The sequence below is a fragment of the Hibiscus syriacus genome, unplaced genomic scaffold (genome assembly GCF_006381635.1).
Source record: "Hibiscus syriacus cultivar Baekdansim isolate YM2019G1 unplaced genomic scaffold, ASM638163v2 tig00002880_pilon, whole genome shotgun sequence".
Lineage (NCBI taxonomy): Eukaryota > Viridiplantae > Streptophyta > Magnoliopsida > Malvales > Malvaceae > Hibiscus > Hibiscus syriacus.
Genome location: NW_024061952.1, coordinates 468,721 through 490,648, shown reverse-complemented (window position 1 = coordinate 490,648; position 21,928 = coordinate 468,721). Strand labels below are relative to the sequence as shown.

At 36.6% G+C, this 21,928-nt stretch overlaps 3 protein-coding genes and 1 pseudogene across 4 annotated transcripts; 2 read left to right on the top strand and 2 right to left on the bottom strand.

Annotated features, from left to right (window-relative positions):
- Window positions 1–1,331: 1,331 nt before the first annotated feature.
- On the top strand, window positions 1,332–3,798 carry LOC120161849. The gene is made up of 3 exons (XM_039172060.1): window positions 1,332–1,466; window positions 2,493–2,990; window positions 3,085–3,798. Exons 1-3 carry the CDS (start codon window positions 1,382–1,384, stop codon window positions 3,609–3,611), a joined length of 1,110 nt encoding a protein of 369 aa, XP_039027991.1. The 5' UTR covers window positions 1,332–1,381; the 3' UTR covers window positions 3,612–3,798.
- Window positions 3,799–4,997: 1,199 nt separating this feature from the next.
- On the bottom strand, window positions 4,998–9,936 carry LOC120161833 (CRC domain-containing protein TSO1-like). 2 transcript variants are annotated; one of them, XM_039172049.1, is made up of 11 exons: window positions 9,755–9,936; window positions 8,781–8,917; window positions 8,152–8,692; window positions 7,914–8,063; window positions 7,138–7,758; window positions 6,982–7,052; window positions 6,711–6,894; window positions 6,526–6,624; window positions 6,356–6,422; window positions 6,021–6,165; window positions 4,998–5,922 (listed from the first exon to the last, which is right to left on the bottom strand). In XM_039172049.1, the coding sequence occupies exons 1-11, from the start codon at window positions 9,830–9,832 to the stop codon at window positions 5,211–5,213; spliced, it is 2,805 nt and encodes a 934-aa protein (XP_039027980.1). In that variant the 5' UTR covers window positions 9,833–9,936; the 3' UTR covers window positions 4,998–5,210. The 2 variants fall into 2 exon arrangements, with proteins under 2 accessions (XP_039027980.1, XP_039027974.1); XM_039172043.1 differs by having other exon boundaries at window positions 5,000–5,922; window positions 6,982–7,056; window positions 7,142–7,758.
- A 1,238-nt stretch (window positions 9,937–11,174) lies between these two features.
- On the top strand, window positions 11,175–13,328 carry LOC120161143 (annotated as a pseudogene).
- A 2,934-nt stretch (window positions 13,329–16,262) lies between these two features.
- On the bottom strand, window positions 16,263–21,562 carry LOC120161822. Its single transcript, XM_039172034.1, has 8 exons — window positions 21,303–21,562; window positions 20,835–20,968; window positions 19,299–20,244; window positions 18,392–18,483; window positions 18,001–18,075; window positions 17,328–17,389; window positions 17,189–17,258; window positions 16,263–17,009 (listed from the first exon to the last, which is right to left on the bottom strand). The coding sequence occupies exons 1-8, from the start codon at window positions 21,496–21,498 to the stop codon at window positions 16,266–16,268; spliced, it is 2,319 nt and encodes a 772-aa protein (XP_039027965.1). The 5' UTR covers window positions 21,499–21,562; the 3' UTR covers window positions 16,263–16,265.
- Between the last annotated feature and the right edge of the window lie 366 nt (window positions 21,563–21,928).

Genomic DNA, 21,928 nt, shown 5'->3' with positions numbered 1-21,928 from the left:
TTTCTTATTTATTAAATAATACTACGAATCGTTATTCTTTCCGCCGACAGACTTAAAAGAAACCTTGAACAACGAAATCTATACAAAATACATAGTTTGTCCTTTAATTGGAGAAGCTAAAAAGCTTTTATACAACATTATCCGACATATATTATTTAATTCAAAATATAATTTTTATTAATATATTATATATAATGATTTAAACTTATATTATAAAATAATTAATTAAATATTTTATTTTAATAAAATTTAATGTCCTTGAATTAGAATGGGAAGATATGTATATATTTTAATGTAACTATACCATCAATCTCCAAAGAAAGAAAGAGAAGCAAATGGACAAGAGACAAAGGTTCCCATGATTTAATGCATAGGCTCGGTGGTTCACATGCAGGTGATCACTGATCACAGAGAAGATGAGGCTGAGATTCGGGTCGCCCCCCTGCCCATTTCCCTATCTTTTGTTCATCGGTTTTTTGGTTTAATTAATGGGACACTGGCCTACGTGTTTGCTTCTGCATGAAACCCCAAAAACAAGCCACGAGTTCCCCCACGTCTTGAATTATCATGCAAGTAGGGTTAGATCAGCAGAGAGATACGGAAGAGTTGCCCATAGATTGGGGGTCCCAATTCCTTCAGAACCTAGAAATCAGAGTCCCACCCCCTTACCCCTTCCTCGTGATATGTTTCTTCCGCCACGTCATCTCATGCATATTTTAGTTTAAGTTTTGAATTTCTTAGGCCCCTATAATAATGGAACTCGGATTCAATGTACATCAAAGATGATAAAATCGCAAATGCCATGAACACTTATGAATGGGAATATTTAAAGTTAATAAATGATAGAGAATTAACGTAATTGAAAATATAATAAGAAATATAATATAATATAATATGTAAAGCACAATCTAAAATATTATTTTACTTAATATTTTCGATTCAACAAAAAGATATTAAGAAAATTTTAATATTTTAATTTGAACCCAACCAAAAATATTATATTTTTTATTACACCTATTTTCTATGTTCTTTAATATTATAATAGGTTGTAAATATTTATAAATTTAATGATTATTTTATATCAGTTTAAGAAATTTAATAATTATTTAATAATTGCTTAAAAATAATTATTGTTTTATAACTTGCGAAACTTTAATGATCAAGACAATCATTATAACATAGTTTAATGACTCGTGATATACTTTAGCCAAAAGAAAGAAACAATTATAAATGTCAACTTGGTAAATATTCTAAAACCCGAGGGCTATTTGATGGTTGAGCATGCATATAAGTCCTTTCCCCCTAAACAATATCATACCTGTTTACCTGTTTCTTGTATTTTATTTCTCTTATTGGAGATTAGACACTAGAGTTTGTAGGAATGCGAGGGGTCGTTTTGTTGTCGGTGCTCCTATGCGCCATCCACCGTATCGCACTTTCTGCAACCGCCGGTACGGTGGCGGACGGTAAGAACTTTGTATACATACATGTTTGCATGCATGTTTGTATGTATATTCATACATAATCTCTTTTTTTTTAACTTTTTATATATTGAAAAACTATTTTCTCTTAACCGATTATCTGATTCAGAGATATGGGGACGTACGTAGAATTTTATGTTAAGGGGTAAATTTAAACTTAGGGAGATTAATATAAATTTACAAAGTTCCAGATGAATAAAAATAGATTTTTCAATAAAAATATATAAAATAATTTAAAATATGTAATAATTTTAAATTTTCAGGATGATTATTTCATCCGCTCTCCCGATCCATCTCTGATTGGAACTTAGGATTTTTGTTTGGCATCGAGTCGCATGATTAGTTGTTAATAAAGTTTAAACCTAGTCATAAAACCTAGGTTTCAATAATATATCCCTACAACAGATATCTTTTATTATGCTCCTTTGATTATAAAAATACTATTAATATAAAAAATGTTTAATTATTATATATTAGTTATTATATTAAGGATATAATGAAGGGATTAGTACTTTAGTGGAAATATAATCCTCTAAAAAAATTTAAATTATTATGTAATTGAATTTTTTATATTTATTATTGATAATATATTTTTATTTTTTAAGATTTTATAAATTATTTCTTAATATAAAATTCTTGTTTATCCGAACTACAATATATTGTTAAATTAGTATTTAGAAGTTTTATTTTTATTTTAAATTTAAAATATAATGGAAATTAATATGATTATTATCTTTTAAAAAAAAGCGACGCCTTGCTTAATTAACCTATTGGACGGTCGTGATAAATTGAAGTGGTGGAGAACCACACTACTACGCAGTTCAACTGTGGAGAGCAGTAAATAGTATAGCTTGTTACCCTATTAGCTTACTATTTTTAGTAAATATGCCAAAGTTTGCCGATCAGTTTCTATTTTCGGACATCTATTAATTTATCTAAGACGTTTTATAATTAATGTAAACATGAAGTCATAATTGGATTTTGATGATGTGTGGCCTTATTGAATTTCAGGGCTGTTAGAAAATGGTAACTTCGAGCTAGCTCCCAATGCCTCGAGCATGAAGGGCACCGTCGTGGTGGGGCGTTACGCCATACCGAGCTGGGAAAATGAGGGCTTCGTCGAGTACATAAAGTCGGGGCAAAAGCAGGGCGACATGTTGCTGGTGGTGCCCGAGGGAGCCTATGCGGTCCGGCTGGGGAACGAGGCATCGATCAAGCAGAAGATAAAGGTGATCAAGGGGATGTATTATTCCATCACGTTCAGTGCCGCTCGCACTTGCGCTCAAGAGGAGCGGTTGAACGTCACGGTGGCACCCGATTCAGGCGTGCTGCCGATCCAGACGGTGTACACCAGCAGCGGTTGGGACAACTATGCATGGGCGTTCAAAACAGAATCCGACGTGATCACGTTGATTATTCACAATCCGGGCGTCGAGGAGGATCCGGCGTGCGGACCACTCATCGACGCGGTTGCTATCAAGGCTTTATATCCTCCTAAGCCTACTAACAGTGAGTTTCCTTTTTATAATCATTGATATTTGATTTATTGATCGATTAATTCATAACACAAAGAATTAAAATTTTAAATTTCTTATTGGCGCAGAGAACATACTGAAAAATGCTGGTTTTGAAGAAGGTCCATATATATTCCCCAACACTCCATGGGGTGTCCTAATCCCACCCAACATCGAGGACGATCACTCGCCTCTCCCCAGTTGGGCAGTCGAGTCCCTCAAGGCCGTCAAGTACATCGATTCCGCCCATTTTTTCGTGCCTCAAGGCCGAAGAGCCGTGGAGCTAGTCGGCGGGAAAGAGAGCGCCATCGCTCAAATAACAAGAACCATCGTCGGCAAAACATACAGGATGTCGTTCTCGGTGGGAGACGCTAACAACTCTTGCGCAGGTTCTCTGGTCGTCGAGGCATTCGCCGGTCAGGCTACGCTCAAAGTCCCGTACGCGTCCAAGGGCACTGGTGGATTTAAGCGAGCTGCATTGACGTTCAAGGCTGTTTCCAACAGGACAAGAATCATGTTCCTCAGCACGTTTTACACTATGAGAAGTGATGACTTTTCTTCCCTATGTGGCCCTGTCGTCGACGATGTGAAACTTTTGAGTATCCGTCAACCATGATCAAGTCAACCTTGTTGATGAAGCAATGTCGGATATGGTCTATGATATACACATATATATTGGACATTTGTCATACTAAGAATGTTTTTTTTATAAAAAAAACAAGGGTTTTCATGTGAGCTAAATTAGGTTATATATTAATCCAACAAAATAAGAGTATATAATACTAATATGAAGTTATGTAGTATACTAGTGTGATTTTATTACTTGTTTAATTATGTATTTTTACCATAATAAATGTGAAAATTAGTTGATTATTATTTCAACTTTTTATTTCAAATATTTAAACTTTTAGTATTTTTTATCAAAATAAATTTATTATTTATTATTTTTAATTAAGATAATGACAGAGTTTAAATCTATAATGATAGAGTAATAATTTACATAAATATATAAAAGAACATGGTTTATGTATTTTTTAAGTTTAAATTATATTTTTAGATGTTTTTTTATAATGTAAGTGTTTAAATTATTATTTTGCATTCAATTTCTATTTTTTTTTATTAATGTTGATACTTGAAGTTTCAATATATAATTATTTTAACATCGAACTTTTAATGATTATATAAAATAATATCTGATGAAGAAATGGCATGTGGCCACTTTGATGCCAAGTGAAACTATTTGTTTTGGGCAATCAACAGCTCTTGGGACATGCATGGATCAAGAATTTGCATAACCAAGAGTGTGAACCATCAATTTTCAACTTCATTGTTGTGTTTAGCTTCTATATATAGATAGATAGATGCAACGTGCTTATCGATTACCCTAACTGCTGAACCGTTTTTACTTGATAAAAGACTTAAATATGCCTCCTTTGAAATTCATTGTTGCAGATTAAGATCGATCCAGGCAGTGAGGCATCCTGCGTCCTTGCCCATTCTATTGTGTCACGGCTTAGGTACTAAAGGGGCAAGATGCAGGAGCCTGCATACAGTCGTAGCTTTATAGTTTTTATCAAGAGATCTTGAGCTTCGTTCTATCTGTGCTATAATGTGTTTCAAACTTGTATCTGTTACGCCGGGGACTTTTAACTGCCTTGATATCTAGGCAAAGTTGTGACAATTATGACAAGTAATCTACCAATGGAGAAAATCATAATAAAAATGAAGCGTTATTCAACATTAGCTTTTATATCTGACAAAAAGCAAGAAAAGTGGGCTTTGGTTGAGCGGCAGCATGTTTGGTGACTCCTTCCTCTAATCAAATCCCAAATGAAAAACCATAAGACTGACAAGTAAATGGAATAAATAGAGAAAAAAACGGAAAATACAGATCAGGGGGCAGAAATATTTCTGGAAATATGTCCACTACTCGTGTGGCCGTTTTAATGCCTGCATTTCGGATAGTACCAAATCATGCATATAAATAGCAGAATGCTATGTAAGTAAATTAAAACCACATGCAAAACCTTAAAGGTCTAAGTTTTTAAGAGCAAGGTAACCACCGATCTTTGAATCCCAAGTACAATCCAACATAGGAATACCTAATGTACTATAATGTAGCAAAAAGTAGAATAATTCGGTTTTTGGTTACAACATTCACATGATAAACGGCCAACAAAATGGAACAACTTACTTGAAAGTGCAGGTTCCATAATCAACATTTGCTCCTATTTTCTTGCAAATCGTTTTTACTCTGAGTACCGCTGCCTTTTGAATCAGTGCAAGGAGTGAGAGGTGGGAAAGAAGGCACAGCTTTTAGTATGAACTTGCGGCCACTTCTTAGTGGTCCTGAAGAGCTTGATCCAAGCTGGTGCAAATTGTGAGGAGGTGAGACTCGCTTGCCATTAGGGGAACCTGCTTTCACAGGCTTAACGGGCATAGAAGTGTCTTTCAAGATCTCTGGCATATCATCCTCCAAAATGTCAAAAAGGCCACCATCAGCAGAGTCAAGCCCCTGAAGGTTTTTGTTCTCATCTAAAGGAGACATTGGTGTAATAGGTGAACTGTGCCAAAGAAGGGAACCTCCTGAAGAAAGAGAACCACTTCTAGGTTCCAATTGGAACCGTGAAAGGTTTGTCAATTCCCTTGCTTTAGACAATGATGAACCTATAACGTTTGAGGGATGATTGGGCAGTGGAGTGTGATGGAATTCATCAGCAAGCACAACGACATTATTATAGCCAATTCCCTCACAGTAAGATTCAATATCCAATTTTCCTTTACTTGTTTCCAGAAGCATGTCATTGCTATCAGAAGTTCTAGGAGATCTTGGAGATTTTGCATAAGATAAGATGGTAAGATCAGACTCGGGGGAAGGAAGGCATCTCCTTGAAAGAAGTTTGGATATGGATGCTTTCTTTCCATGGCTGAATAGAAATGTAAGTTATAAGCAATAAAGAAGTTGAATAGGTATTGTTTAAATTTTTCTTAAATGAAACTAGGACACCATAATTGTAAATCTTACTCTGAGCACTGGAATGAAGGTGTCAAAGGTGTAAGATGGTGTGGATCAAACAACTCAGAATGCAATACATCCTTAGGTTTAGCAGTCACTCTTCTTTCCAATCCTCCTCCACTTCTGTTGATCATTTCTTCAGTCACACAGTAGTCTGGAAATTTAGAATAAGGATTAAGGAGTATAGTGATTCTCAATTCTTACTTACCAAAATACTAATTTCAGCCAAAAATGAACCCTAAAATGATGTTGGAAGGAGAGCATATTTCTTTAATGTCTAGTATTGTAGATTATGACTAGAATACACAGAAAGACAATCCATAATGATATTTCTTGAAACTAACCTTCCTTCTTGCCATAGACATTTTTACAGCCCTCACATCGACATCCAATAGAGCAACCAACATTAGCCTTTTTCAATATAAAAAGAAGATTCATGAGTCCAACAACAATATACTAAAAGTGATTACATAGAAAACATAAAGATGATTCGGGCGGCAATGTAATTCCAGACCTGGTAGCATTCACAATATTTTTTCAGACACATTGACCTTTTGCAGTTGCACCCTCGTTTGTGTCTTGCTGAGGATGGTGTCTTCCGGTTTCCATCTTCCTATGAAGGGAAAAATGACTGAAAATGACTATCAGGGAAAAGAAAAATAAATCAAAAGGCTTCGGGATTCAGGAATTGTATTATACCCTGTTGCTTAAAGGAAACTCAGTGAATGGTTGTACAATCTTGGGAGCAAATGCTAGTGGATTACGTGATTCAATTTGATTACGTGTTTCAAGAACTGTATCTTCATATTCAGGTCTGTTGAGGCAACCTTGGCAGGAACAAGGTTCAGAACAATAGATTCCAGCAGCAAAACAATCACAATAGCTGAAAAGGAGAAAATTAGCATATGTTGTACCAATAGAGCTATGCTACACATATAACAGGACTTCGAGTAAAACAGAATTCACTAACAGTTTCAAGCATTTGGTCCTTTTGCAATTGCAACGCTTGCAACCCTCACCATCTGTGTTGTTTGATAATTTCTTCCTATAGAAACTTAAACTATTAATGGACCTAATTATTAAGAGAAAGTTATAACTGTGAATCAACCAGAAGTATTGGAAAAACTTGCCTTTTCTTTTTGGGGCTTTGTTGGTCAAACACTTCATCACTATTTCCATCCTCTGAGCTAACTTTCCTCTTTGTATTCAGAGTCATGTTACACTCGATTGATTCCATGGCACTGAGTGATTCTGATACAGCAGAATCTGCAATTGTACAAACAGTCACTTCTAGTGTTCCATCTTGAGGAGGATCTGATGCTTTCTCAAATTCATCTGAGCAGCTGCCCATGTTTTCAGTTGACTGACATGTTGATTTTATAGCCTGTGCCAATTCCATGCTTGCACTTCCACCTTGAGCCATCGGTATAGCATTAACAATGCTGTTTAGGTGTAAGCCAATACCTGATGGTTTGGGAACAGTTAAGGATGACTTTTCGCCATAACACTGAGGAATCAAGTTTATTGCTAATTGGGACAAGTTAACAAGTTGACTTGTTCTAGGTGCAACACTTGAAGCAAGATGAGATGAGCTCAAACCCTCAGTTTCAGAAGTTGTAGCAAATGATGTTGAAGAGATAAGATTATCTGCCAAATTTGTAGAAATGCTGCAGTTTGCTCTAGCTTGTGGTTGAGCTTCTCCAAATTGAAGGCAACGCCTACTCATGCCGCGTTGGAGTTCATTAGCCTACATTGACTGTTTAAATTATTCTATAGCAGAAGGAAAATCTAGCAGCATTTAATGACCAAAGAGGAAAAGGGAAAAAGGTTCACAGAGCAATATGAATCCAGTAATCTATTTTTTATATCTCTATATCACATCTACTTAAAATCTTTTTATACCTCAAGATCATGTGTCATGCTATGAACTGGAACACTCACATTCCCACCAACATTTTCAGTAAAATCTTCATACAACTGAACCCCCCGTAAAGATCCAGGCAGCTGTTGAAGGAAACCATTGCATCCATCACCATGATCCTCTACTAATTTCTGCCAAAAAGAAAGGAAAAAAAAGACTGAGATATGCATATTCTATCACCTATCCAATTGGATGGTTGAAGATGGAAACAACTATTACCTGAGGAATCAAGTTTTTGTACTCTTTTTCCTTGGACAAAAGATCAAATGTATCGGACTCAAACTTTTGGAATTCATCAGATAACCCTTGAGCAGCACCTTGCTCGTTTTCAATCTTCAATGATTTGTCATCAGAGTTTAACTTTCTATCAATGTTTTCTTCACTCAGCCCAGACAATAATTGAGCTGCATCAACCTCACTCCCCACATTAGTTTTGTTTCCAATTTTAATATTCTTTGACTCAGCTAAACCGTTAACTGAAGATTGAAGCACATTATTAGATTGTTTCAAATTTGAATTGACCGCATACGCAGAGTTCACGCAGTCTGCTTCCACGGGGTCAGCCAAGTATTCATCAATACATCCAGAGGAACTACTGGGTTGGACTGGCACATTGTCCTTGTTATCATCTTCCTTCTTAATATCAATGACCAATCCATCTTGAAATTCAGTAAGAGATCTTTCTAAAATGCAGGATTCATGAGTTCTTTTCTTGTCCCCTTCACCATTTTGAGATACTTCCACACTGGATGACTGAGGCCTGGAAATAAGGTCTCATGCAATCAGAGCTCAAACAAGAAGCACTCTAAATTGAAAATGATAAAGCCAAAATTCAAAGGTAGACAAACCTTCCAAGTGTATTTATACGTGGAGATGTAAACACAAGAGGGGGAGAATTGAGTCCAAGAAACCCTTGTACTACATGTGGTGCCTTGTCATGCTTTATAGGAGACAAACTGCTGATGTAATTGGAAAAAGGAGACTCCTGAAATCAAAGTGCAAAATGAAAAGTAGGAAGTCTAACAGATCATGATAAAGGGAAATGACATTCATCCCTTCCTAAAGGCTATGCAATTATCACAGAATAACTCAGAGAGAAAGGGAAGGGAAAGTACGATTGCAAAGTAGTGGAACCTAAACAAAAATCAGTTCTGAAATTGACTGCAAATTAATGGAAAGTCGAATAAAATCAAGTCCTAAGTTGTTATCCATCCATGTCAATGTCTTACAATGAAGAAGATAAACAAAACTAACATTAACTACACAGATAATGAACCCGAAACTAAACAAAGCACAACATCATCACCTTGTGCAAAACCTAGAACCACAAAACGCCAAACATTCAAGCAGCATTTTCTCATCAAAGAAACTTCTTTCAGACAACTCCAGTGACAGAAAAACATCAATAAAGACAATTATAGATCATCTTCAAATGCAAAACATCATCCAATTGAAGAACAATCAAATCCTTGTAAAATTTTAGTTTTCCTCAATTCATTGAGTTAAACCTCCCAATACATCTTTAAAAAACAAACCAATACCCAGTAAATTAGTGGAATTCTAGTCCAACCCACCACAAGTCAAAACTCTACCAACAGAATTAAAATTTCACACTTAAACCTCACATTCAACCAAGTGCCTCGACCTTACAAATCTCTCCAAACACAAATCTGAAACTTAGACCAAGAAGCGAAGTTGCATGAAAAAACAAAAACCAACAGAGGGTGTAAAATAGAAATTTAAAAGATCTAAAAATATACGAAATTATAAGTACCGTCCATTATTTTTTTTTCTAAAAAGGAAAAACGAAAAAAAAAATTACTTGAACTGGAGAAGAAGAAGTAGATGCTGAAGCAGAAGAAGAGCGAATTGGGGACTTAGAAAGCTTAGGAGAATTCATGCTTTGAAACCCTAATACAACTTAGTCTCTGCATTTCTTCTTTTCGTTTTCTTTGACCTCCAAGAATTTGAGACTTTTGTTGAAAATTGGTTTCACGGATTCACCTACTAAAATCGAGGGTTTGGCAGCGATACGTAGGCAGAGGAGGACAAGGGCGGGCATTCAAAATCCGAGCGGGAAATACAGCAGACCAATTTCTACTTGGGCCTAGTAATTCCTAATCCGCTCTACTTGGGTATTGAACTATTGATTGTTTATTGGTTAAAAGACCTCTTAGCTCCCTTTCAAATTTGACATTGGGCAAATTGGTCCCTCTGAAAGAAAGATGAGCAGTTAGTCTCTTTTAGCTTCTAAAGTGTGAAATTAAATATAATTAATCATAAAATTTATGATTATCATCAATTTTATATTATTTAAATTTACAGAATAATAAATTTAGTTTTTAACATTTATATATGATGTCACTGATATTGATTTTAATAAAATCAACATATAATTTACATATTAAGTGAAAATTGAGAATTAAATTTATTTTATCAATAAAATACATAAAATTAAAGAAAATATTAATGATATGTTTAATTATATGTATTTACTTTTGAAATTGACAAGAACTAAAGTATTTTTTTAGAGTCACCAAAGTGGGTTTTTTACTCAAATATTTATCTTTATTATTTCTTATTTTAAACAGTGTATGAGTGCATTGAATAAATTTTAATCCTTATTATTTCAGATTAAAGAAAATAAATTTGATGTTATGCATAATAAAGAGATATTTAATTTAAACTAAGAATCAAATAAACCCAACACTTCTTGTCATTACTATCATGTTACACCTTTATTCATAAATAGGACTGAGCGAGGCCAGTGGGGACAGGGAAGCAAAGCATAGGAATGGATAAGATCAGCAGCCCTAGGAACACAGCACGACACTTCCTATAAAAGAAACAACTACGACGATTGATCTCTAAAGTCGAGAACTTTCCTGCAGCTCTTAGCTTCACCGACATTGGTTGGTTTGAATTAAGAGAGCTAAATTGCAGGTGTAGCAGGCAATATGTGGACGATAAGTAAACCGAAATCAAGTTAACGTTAATACTTACACAGGTACTTGTAAGTCGATGGTTCCACGAAACTTTTTTTCGGTAGTTCATATCTCCCTTTCATTGCAGCCCTGCAATCATGGGTCCACTCTGCCGAAAACCAACTCCCCAGAAAAATACGCCACCAGTTGATCCACCGCTTCATGCGGCCTTGCTGCTTCCATCCACGTTCCTTGTTTCCAGTTCTATAAAACTCTCATCATCTTAACTAATTATTCAATAAAAGTATTAAAAAAACCATGTTTCATCTGGTTTATATCTTCATCTTCTTTTCATTGATAATTAGTTCTAATTCTTCAACATGACCTTCATAGTTATTGTGGATCCCCTCTTAAAACCATCACCTTTCAAGCATCATGAACTTTGGTACGACTCGATGGTTTCTTCTTTTTCACCCTCTTCTTCTTCTTCTGCTATCATTCATGTGCATGATTCTCCAATTCATGGTTTTTCTGCAACTTTGACACCTAACCAAGCTAAAACCATCCGGGAACTTCCTGGGGTTCTCTGACTTCTCTCCCTGTACCCCGACAGAGTCGTACATCTCCACACGACTCGTTCACCGTCGTTTCTTGGTCTGCAATCCACAAATCCTTACGTTACAAACACATTGGGATCCGACTCGATCATCTGGTTTGTCAACACTGGAATTTTGGCCCAAACATCCGAGTTTCAATCCGCTAGAGACTCTGATGGACATGGCACGCATGTGGCATCCATTGTGGCAGGGTCTCCTGTGCCGGGGTCTGGTTTTTTCGGTTTTTCAGTTGGTTTGGCCCGTGGCATTTCCCCGACAGCAAGAATTGCTGTTTACAAGGTGTGTTGGAGTTCGGGGTGTCTGTTATCCGATATTTGTAAGGCCTTCGAAACTGCAATAAGTGATGGTGTCCACATCATATCACTTTCACTCGGCTCATCTCGTTTGCCTTTCTATCTTGATTTACTGTCCATTGTGTCCTTCCGAGCATTTTCTAACGGTATTTTTGTATCCGCTTCGGCCGGAAATGACGGCCCGACATTGGCAAGTGTGGCGAATGAACCACCTTGGATCACTACGGTAGGTGCCAGGACAATCAACTGTGATTTCCTGGAAAAAATACATCTCGACAACAACATATCGGTTCTCGGTACATCCATCACCTTGATGCTGAATGATGACTTTGTGCGCAAGCATTTCCCGCTACACTTCGTTGGTCAATTCAATTCTTCCTCCAAGTTCAAGTTTTCGAGGCAAAATTGTGTTCTGCATGACACAAGGACATGTGAACAGATTGTCACTTGGGGCTGTGTTTAAGAGAAATGGGGCAGTTGCCATGATAATCTCCCATGGCATATTCGACCCAAGCGGAATTGTCTCGGAGCCCCACATTATCCTGACTATTACCGCTGGGGTCGAAGCAGCCAAGCAAATCGAGGACTATAACTCATCTAATAAACAAACCCCAAAGGCTAAATTATCATCACAAAGAACAATACCAAAGCATGCAGGGCCAGCACCAATCGTTGCCTCATTTTCTTCAAGATGTCCTAATTCTCTTGTACCCGGAATTCTAAAACCAGACATTTTAGCACCTGGGGTAGATATTTTAGGAGCATGGGCGAATACAATAGGGCCATTTGGTATTCCATCGGATCATCGCCAATCAAATTTAACATCATGTCCGGAACATCAATGGCATGCCCACATGTATCAGGTGATGCAGCCTTGATCAAATCAAAACACCGAGATTGGGGTTTTAACGAGATAAAATCAGCCTTAATGACAATCTCGATTACCCGTAAACAATTTTACCATGGACATAAGCCCTTTTCAGCTACGTCTCCGATCCCCGATGAGTCCACAGGCAATGCCACAACACCGTTCGATATCGGAGCAGGGAAAATGCTACCTATCAAAGCAATGGTCCCTGGTTTGGTCTTTGATTTGGAACACCAAGACTACGTTAACTTCTTATGTTCATTAAGCTACATAAACAAACAATTAGAAATCATTACAGGATCTAAATCCCACTGCTCGAGAGATGGTACCTGGGAACTGAATTATCCTCAATTGCAGTCGAGGCAGAAAGGGTTTGGCATTGGGACAAGCCGGTTGTAATAACCAGGAAGCTGAAGACAGTAGACACCGGATCCGCAGAGTACGAGGCTGAGATTGTTGGTCCTAAAGAGTACTACAAAGTAGAAGTGAAGCCCAAGAGGCTGAAATTTTCTGGGATATCTGTGGTGGTGATTTTTAGAGTGTTCATAATGGAAGACAGTGGACTCTTGCAGGAGAGGAAGAGTTCAAATTTGTGGTTTGGGCTGCTGTATGGAGGGAGATAAGGGGGAACCATGAAGTGGAGTGTCCTATAGTGATTTTTTCCGAAGAGTACACAGGTGGGTGGAGAAATTAGCTTATTAGCAATTTTCTTGATTGTAAAGCTTGATTCTCATACATAATCCTGCTTTTTCAATTTCAGGGGTTAGTCTTAAAGAACATTCAAAATCATAAATTAATAAGCAGATAATAAACAAATTTATATTTTAAACCAATTAAACAAATTCAAACTCGAATGATGATTATAAATATCTGATCCGCTGTTATTCCTAACTATGCATATCACTTATTCTATGAATCTATGAGCACAAAAAAATGAAACAGAGCCGTACGAGAACTATAATGAATATCACAAATGTGATTGTACATGGAACTAGACCCCAGATTATTAGCCGTGTTCCAAACATTCTCATTCTTCCAGATTTTAGAAGGCCAACAAGTGCAGCTCCATGCAGAAGCAGCTTCCCACAAGAATCTGTACAAGAACCGGATAAAGGAGATGAGATGACGACAATAGCATCTTTGACATCAAAGGGCTAAAGGACACAAATATGGACGACTGTGTGCAGAAACTCCAATCACTGAAGATGGAGAGTACATGGGAAGTGGCTGGCTCCGTGGCGGTCGGTGGTCGTCCACTGGATAGGTTCTGGGAACAATTCAACGCATGAATTTATGCACAGTGCAGACGTCGATTCTGATTGGAAGAAGATATCAGAAGTGTTACATGCTCGCTGAACATGGTATACTTTTCATTAATCTAGCCTCTGATAATGACACAATATTGCACTCCGCGGACTTGGTTGTTTTCCTTTTCCCATTAAACTGGGTGGACCAAGGTTTGTTTTTTCAAATAATTTATGTATGGAAACGTAAGACAGACTATGTATATGTTTCCCTACAATACCTACGGATAACAGAGTAGACGAGTTCTTTATACTAAAACAGAAAATGCAACTGAAACAAAAAGGTAGAAGGATAAGAACCTCTAAGCACTGGTTGTCACGTACTACAGAGGCTTCCGATGTTCAAGTTATAGACGTTTAACAGGTTAGCCAGCTTCAATGGTGGATCATAGGAGCCATATTCTTTTACGATCCTTAAAAAAAACCCTTTATACATAATGCACCCTCAAAAAAATTAGAAATTTACCATGAGGCTCTTGACAAGGTCATTTGCAGTGTCTCCAGGAAAAAGGAGTGCCTTCACCACAGGTAGGAATGGGTTAGCTGCAATCAACTGGGCAGATGTAACACGGCATCAGAGTTGAACACATTCCAGGTCTTAATGGAATCCTGCCGAAAAAGAAAAGCTGATAAATAATCCCAATTCTGGAACCAAATTCCAGTATATTTTACCCGTTCATATATTCCTCAATTACAAGACAATGGATAAAGATTATGCACCCTTCAATAATTACTTATTAAAATGATATATTTTTATTGATCATATGTAAGATAAATATGTTTATGTAAATTATACCTTCAAAGGTGTTCGCTTTTAGGATTTACGGAATGATTTCATTTATAAAAGAAAGTAGAATTATCTTTAAAAATCTTAGATTCGAATAACTACACATGTAGAATGTGTATATTGTCAATTACTAAGAATTTTTTTTAATAGATACTATTTTATAACCATTTAGATTATTCGAAAAATATGTCATTGTTCTACATGATAAATAGGATAAAATCATTGATGAAAAGAGAAAGATATGATTAACTTAATGCATTTTTCGTAAGCTTTTAAAAATTATAACACGTTTTGTTGAAATAATATAGTGATTGATTAAGAACAATGAGAAACTTAATTGCTTGATCAACTTAATATAAGTGAAACCAGATACTTAAAACGTTGAACAACTTCCCTTGATGCAAACAAATAGCATAATTGTTATTTTCTAGTTGATTCATGGAAGTAAAATGCTACAAATAGTTCTCTGATGCACAGATGAAGTATATTGCCATGCACAAGTTCATAAATTTACCTCCCTAAGCCCAAGAAGCTGGTCCCTAGTGTACCACACTAGTTCACGACCCTCAAATCGTGAGTCTCCAGTCTACAACAGTAAAACAATTGAAAACTTGAGATTTTGGAAAGCAATAACATGTCAGTATGCAGCGTGTTAACATTCAGATGAAATTATTCATCTAATGCAAACAAAATAAACTCCAAAAATGTTAAACATCCAAAAAAGGACATCACATAGTTGAAATCAGTAGATTTTGTATCATAAGAATTCTGTCAAAAGACCCAAGCTTTATTCCAACATAAATTGGTTCATTTAAAACATTTTTAACTGGAAATATCTTTTACTACACTAATGAAATTTCAATTTAAGTGTACTAAACTTTTTAATGAAAAATCTTCAAATTCTTTAATTGACGAGCCATGAAGACGGTGGAATTAGTAGAATTTAAGGAAGAAAAGTTTTATCCATCCAAAGAAACAACACGATTTTGATGAAGAAAGAACAATTTTTCTCGACATATTTCGATAATCAACCCGGTGTATTGATTCAAGTTTACGAAGGAGAGCGAGCTCAAACCAAACCAGGGATACTAACTTGCTCTGGTATCCCACCAGCACAGAGAGGGGTACCCCAAATAAGTGTTACCTTTGATATAGGTGTGGATGGTATACTAAACATGACCGCCGGCTCCGAGGATGAAACGGCCGGTGTTAAAAGCAAAATCACTATCAGCAACGACAATGGGCGGCTGAGCAAGGAAGAAAACGAGAAGATGGTGAAAGATGGCTCCGTGCTTGTGTGCAGACTGTAGAAGGCCCTTTATCCATTAAGTCAAGCTCCACGCAACTGGTTATCCAAGTTAAAGCTAGAATATAGGATCGGTAGAACTAGCAATCAAGGAAATGATAAACCGGAGAGGATCCGAAACGAATGCAACTGTTATTACTTGTAAATATCATTTGAGCATACGTTAAAAAAGTGAGCTTAATGTTATTATATGCTAAACAGAAAGGAACTACACATGCACTGAACTAGACAGTTCTAGTGATTAGCACCCAATCCTCGTGATTTTGGGAGCCTGGTAGGTACCAAAGGATTGATGATACCTTGCGAATCCTTGCCCAACCCCATACCTTCGACAAAACCCATCTTGGCCATCATCTTCGATCCAAAACCTTTTGTATACTTTTCAAAAGATCCGAAAGAGTTATTATGCTGACCCCTCGATGAGTCGCCAAAACTTTTGATACGGGTTACAGAAGCTCCACCGGATTTATAATGATGTACTCTCTCCGAGTCACTGCTTGTGGTGGTGAAATTCACACCCAAGCCAAGGGATTTAGGCCGCTGTACGACTTCAATGGGCTGTGCCATGCCTTGACCATCTTTTCCCAATCCTCCACCTTCAACAAATCCCATTTTAGCCATCATTTTGGATCCAAAACCCTTTGTATGTACCTCAAAGGCGCCAATTTGAGCTGATCTGACAATACCCTTTTCTTCATAACTTTCTGATGTACCCTCAGGATCCGTAGTTCTGACCTCATCAGTTTCCGATATCATGATGCCACTAGATACAAATGAGACAGGTTGACTAGAATATGAGACCTTTTTCCCATTTATTTTTTTCTCACTTGATCCACCGAATTTACTTGAACTGGCTTTATTAGAGCCACTTCCTCTAGCAGTCTTCTTTGCTCTTGTTCTGCCTGCTGCATCCGATGCCTTCATATCAAACCCTTCATTAACAGCAAAGTCAGCATCCTCATCACCGGCTCCAATTACCTGCAATCCAGAAAAAAAAGGGAGTTATAGGTCTGCTACTTTTCACCAATAAGCTATCCAATTACATACTCAAACTCTAGAGAGGGCTCACAAAAAATTATACGTACCTGTACATAATAAAAATAAAATATAACTTGCAGTGCATAACCTTAAGAATGTAGTTAAAAGGAGTTTGGTACCTTTTCCAGGCGAAGTTTGTCGCTGGAAGATGGCATGGAAGTGTATTGTGTGCGTGTTAATGTCACAAACCTGTAAATGGAAATGACATCAGGTTTAAACATCAGACCCCATTCATGCAGTAGGAAAAAGACTATTTACCTTTTCTTTCCAGAACCCTGACATACGCTAGACAAATGGTAAATTGCAGCTAATCTTCTTACCTACAGTGAACTAAAGTTCATCAAATATACTCCAATAGCAGCAAACTGGGCAGAATGGTTAAAAATAAGATTAAAGCCTTTCTTTGAGGCTGATTTATGTCAGAGCTCCCCATTGAATTTAAAAGCAGGATTCTTTCATACTTGTGTTCCAGTATGATCAGGCATGTTTCCCTTTTAAATGCACGAGTTCAACAGCCAACTAACATTTTTCATCCCACAAGTCATCTTCTTTAACACTGCTGATGAAATATCCTATGCTAGGCCTTACTTTTGATTGAACATACTAGCTTTCCAAACTTAAGGTTAATCTAATATCCTATTTTGGGCTAGGTTGAAATATGGAATTGTCGAAAGTATTCCAAGTGTTGAAGTTGTTCTTCAAGAAAAAGGGTGCCAAATTCAGACAAGGAACAATTATAATGACCAAACAAGCCATTCAATTCCACTAACTTAAATTATTAAAATGATAGTTGCATCACATTGTCTCGTGGCAGCAAATGTTCCATGTCCATGAGATAGAATTAAAAATCATTGAGCAAAGATGAGGGGGAAAGGAGATGGATCATGAAAAATCAATCCCTAACTATAAAAGGTTAGCCATAGCGCCATACCTGTGAACAATCCCGAGGATGCATTGGCTGAAAAGCAAACATATCAACCTGATCCAAAACAATCTGCTCTAATTTCTACAATCCATCAAAACATGGAGCAGTTAATGACTTTATCAAAATCTTTGAAAAGGAGCATATGTTGGGAAAATGCAGTACATCCCAACTAAACTTTTTAAACAGAAAATCTCAATTTTAAAACAACGCTATGGGGGAAAAATACTAAAACTTACGAAATTGTGCTTAAAATAAAACATGATAATTAGGCTAGAGAATGTTGAAAATAAAGCATGATGGGCAGGGTATTATGAGAAAACAAATGACATCAATAATCACCACAAATGCAATAAAAGGAAACAATATGTTAAATCTCTTGAAATGTTTTTCATTTTACCGAATTAATTTGCTGAATATCAACACCCCGATGAAGCATTCTTTCACGGCGCTTCACAGCAATCATTTCCTTGCGATGTTTCTTCTTCTCCCCTGAACAGTGAGCATGTTATAAGAACATATAACATGATCTGCGTTCAGGTCTACTAATGTAAAACCAAAATCATAACTACAAAGAAAAGTTATTTTCAAATAGGCATCAACATATTGGGAATTTCCAAAAGTTGGTTCACCAAGAAATAAGGACGCATATAGAGATACTAATCTAAGTCGAGAAAGTTTAACAGAGGAAACTGTGATGGTGACCTTGAAATATAGTATAGTTTATTCTCAAGGTTTGAACCTGAGGCCTTCCAGTTGAAATGCGAACAGATTGTTAGGGTTTTAATTGATTTTGATTTCATTTAGACCACAAGTAATGGTTTAGCTGATTATGGTTTTCTTCAGAACATCTTAAGCAAATATCTACATACAGGGAAGTGACTGAACGTGAGGTAGCTTACTAACATAGGTGGACCAGCTTATCTGTTCATGTCACAACTCACAATAAGAATCCTAGCACATCCAAGCAACCAGAAATCATCATATTAAAATTTTATAAGACAACTAAAGCTTCTTTTAGCTCATTAAAAAATTGAGGGTTTGTATAGACTTAAACGCAAATGAGAAAACAAATAATAAATATGACAATGGTGTAAGACTCTCTCTTTTGCAGACCCAAACTATAAAATTTAGCACATGCAGAAAAAACAGGGGGGAAAATATCTTTAGATTTCTGTCTAGTCAATTTTATTGTTTTCCTTATTTTTCCTTCCATTGAAGTTCTACACAATTCCAACCACATCCAGCTTTCCAGTCAAAATCTAAAAAAGAAACACCTAAAGAAAATCATTCTACAGTCACATTACCAGGAAATTTTCGGGAATTCTTGCTCTTTTGTTCCTGTAAAGGCCAAGACCGTGGCAACTTGGCAGCATGCTTCTTTTTACCAGATAGGGTTCTTGGATCCTTTACCAGCATAACATCATCCAAAGCTGGCGACCAAACATCTTTAGCACCTCCAGAGTATTTATTTCTCGGTTTATGCTTCTGCATGCCATATTCCCTAGATGCATCTTGTAGAGCAATCCCACCCAGCTTCTCTAATGTCTCATTAAAAGGAGTATTAGGAGAACTATCATCATCGGATTCATCCAAAGCCTGATCTACCAACCACTTGGTATCCAGAATACTACCCTCACCACCAATTCCTTCTAAATAATCTTCTGCAACCTCTTCATCAATATCTGAATCATCTGAAGAAACTCCAGAGGCATCAGTCTCATATACTCCATCTTGCTCCTCTTGATCAGTACTCCAAGAGCTTTCATCACCCAGTGAGTCTCCATCATAGTCCTCGCCAGTTTCTTCATCAGACATATCTTGAGTATATAACTTTACACCTCCAATTGACAAAAACCCTGAATTTTTCTTGGGGGATGATTCGTCAAAAATCAATTCTTCAGCCACCTCATCATCTACCTTCTTATTAATATCACAAGCATCATCAATTTCCTTGTCAGAGGATGATAAATTAGAACATGCCCCTTCTTTTTCTTCCATTTGCTTTGCACATGACTCAATTCCACTAGGGGTTGCCTCGGACTCATCATCAAAACCTAACCCTTTGTGAGAACTACCACCTAGTACAAAATCTGAACCATACGCATAAGTATAATTTACATGACTGGGCTTTGAAGGTGTGGTTTGGTCCATGTAAGCAACGATTTGGCTCTTCTTAGAAAGAAAAACCATAGGATGTGACTCGTCCTTTGTATTATCTCCCTTGTGGGATAGAACACCTGATTCTGTATCCTGCAAGAAATTCACATAAAATCTATCACTACATTCTACTCGATATATATGACTTCATCATTACCTTTCAGCTTCTTTTCTATAGTGATGTGCTGATGCAGGTTATTCTTAGAAGGATATGGAAGTTATGAGGAACAAACCAACTAGGCAAAGTAGGAGGCTTCATCATTTACCATCATTATACGAAGCGCGGCGCAGAGAAAAATAATCGTCAAATATCGAGATTATTGTCCCTTCCAACTCCCAAGTATAATAACAAATCAGAACTAAAAAACAGACTATGTTCCCCTACATCTTCAGTGAAAAAGAAAAAAGAAATCAAGCGCATAATCGGAAAGTAGGGCTTGTTCAGAGAAGTTTTTAGAATTACTTCCTACTAAAATTGCAATAAAAACATAGACAAAACCAATTCAGTACCAAAAACCCAAAGTGAAACCAGAATCAGTTTTAAATACATTCAAATAGCTCATTCTAGTTCTCTTAATTCTTATCTAACTCTAATTCCCCTTAGCTTATTATAGATGGAAGAAAAATTTAGCTAGACTCGATCTTATAAAAGCAACCATCTTTCTGTGTTCAAAGGAACTTACTTGCAGATCGAGAGAAGGGTACTCATACCGTATAACACTTCCACCATACTTCGTTGCTGATCCATTTTTTGAAGTAGAAGCCTTTGCCCTATCAGAATTCAACCCAGAATTTCGATTCCCGTTTCCATTCCTTCCTGCAATTCAACGCCCCATAAGAAAAATATTTTTCCCTTCAAAGGAATTAACTTATTAAGACAAAAATCATTTGACATCTCTATTATTTCCTCAAAATCCCAAAAGCAACCCCTTTTCACTCCTACAATACCAAACTAATCCATGAAGAACTTTAAAATAATTGAAAAAGAAAACAACCCATTTAACTCTCATGTTTAATAAAAGAATTCCTAATAAAGAAAGAGGAAAGTCGTGTTTGATTTTTATCTCTCTTTTTTTTTTACATTTTCTCAGGAATCATACAGGAGAGTAAAAAAAAGGATAGATTTTGAAGAAAATGTATGAAAAGGGAACCTCGAGAATCCAACTGCCAATCGGATAAAAGACCACCCTCCACAAAAAGAGAGTTCCTGATTCTAGTAGACGAGGATTTGGCGTCGGCTCTAGATTTTCCACCGCCACTCTTCGATTTGTTTTGGCTGTTGCTATTGCTGCCGTTATTCTTATTCTTGTTGTTATTTGATCTTCTCTTATTTCCACCTCCTGCCATGGCTGTGCCCGCTTGAGGCGATTAACCGAATCAAAGCTTTGTATTCGGAGGAAATCGAAGACCTTCGGTTTTATTCTCTCTGTTCAATGTTACAGGATCAATCTGAACCGTTGACGGAGGTTCATTTATTCCGGGTCAACCCGATGTGTCCATGGGGATTACGTGCAGGGTGCACAAAGTCGGATTTAAATTCGATCCGGATAAAAATTGATTTGATTTTTTCACTAGTTAAAAAATCGGTTCAGATCCTAATCGGTTTGGAGGGTCGGATGGTGTAACCGATTTTGGTTTAAAAAAAATCAGTTTTTTTAAAAAACCGATTTTTAATCCTGTAAAAAAATCAATCGTCCAATTTTTTTCCAAACCAGTTATATTAATGGCTAGTTTTAAATCTCATACAGGATTTTTTTCGGATAAAAAACCAGTTTTT

Excerpts from the sequence above, each read along its gene's own strand:
- LOC120161849 (XM_039172060.1), top strand. The coding sequence starts at position 1,382 with ATGCGAGGGGTCGTTTTGTTGTCGGTGCTCCTATGCGCCATCCACCGT. Across the intron at positions 1,467-2,492 it reads CGCCGGTACGGTGGCGGACG|GGCTGTTAGAAAATGGTAAC; the intron begins GTAAGAACTTTG and ends ATTGAATTTCAG. Across the intron at positions 2,991-3,084 it reads TCCTCCTAAGCCTACTAACA|AGAACATACTGAAAAATGCT; the intron begins GTGAGTTTCCTT and ends TTATTGGCGCAG.
- LOC120161822 (XM_039172034.1), bottom strand. The coding sequence starts at position 21,498 with ATGGCAGGAGGTGGAAATAAGAGAAGATCAAATAACAACAAGAATAAG. Across the intron at positions 20,245-20,834 it reads ACCCTTCTCTCGATCTGCAA|GATACAGAATCAGGTGTTCT; the intron begins GTAAGTTCCTTT and ends AATTTCTTGCAG. Across the intron at positions 17,390-18,000 it reads ATCCTCGGGATTGTTCACAG|GTAAGAAGATTAGCTGCAAT; the intron begins GTATGGCGCTAT and ends AGTTCACTGTAG.
- LOC120161833 (XM_039172049.1), bottom strand. The coding sequence starts at position 9,832 with ATGAATTCTCCTAAGCTTTCTAAGTCCCCAATTCGCTCTTCTTCTGCT. Across the intron at positions 8,064-8,151 it reads ACAAAAACTTGATTCCTCAG|AAATTAGTAGAGGATCATGG; the intron begins GTAATAGTTGTT and ends TCTTTTTGGCAG. Across the intron at positions 6,166-6,355 it reads TGTCTATGGCAAGAAGGAAG|ACTACTGTGTGACTGAAGAA; the intron begins GTTAGTTTCAAG and ends CTAAATTTCCAG.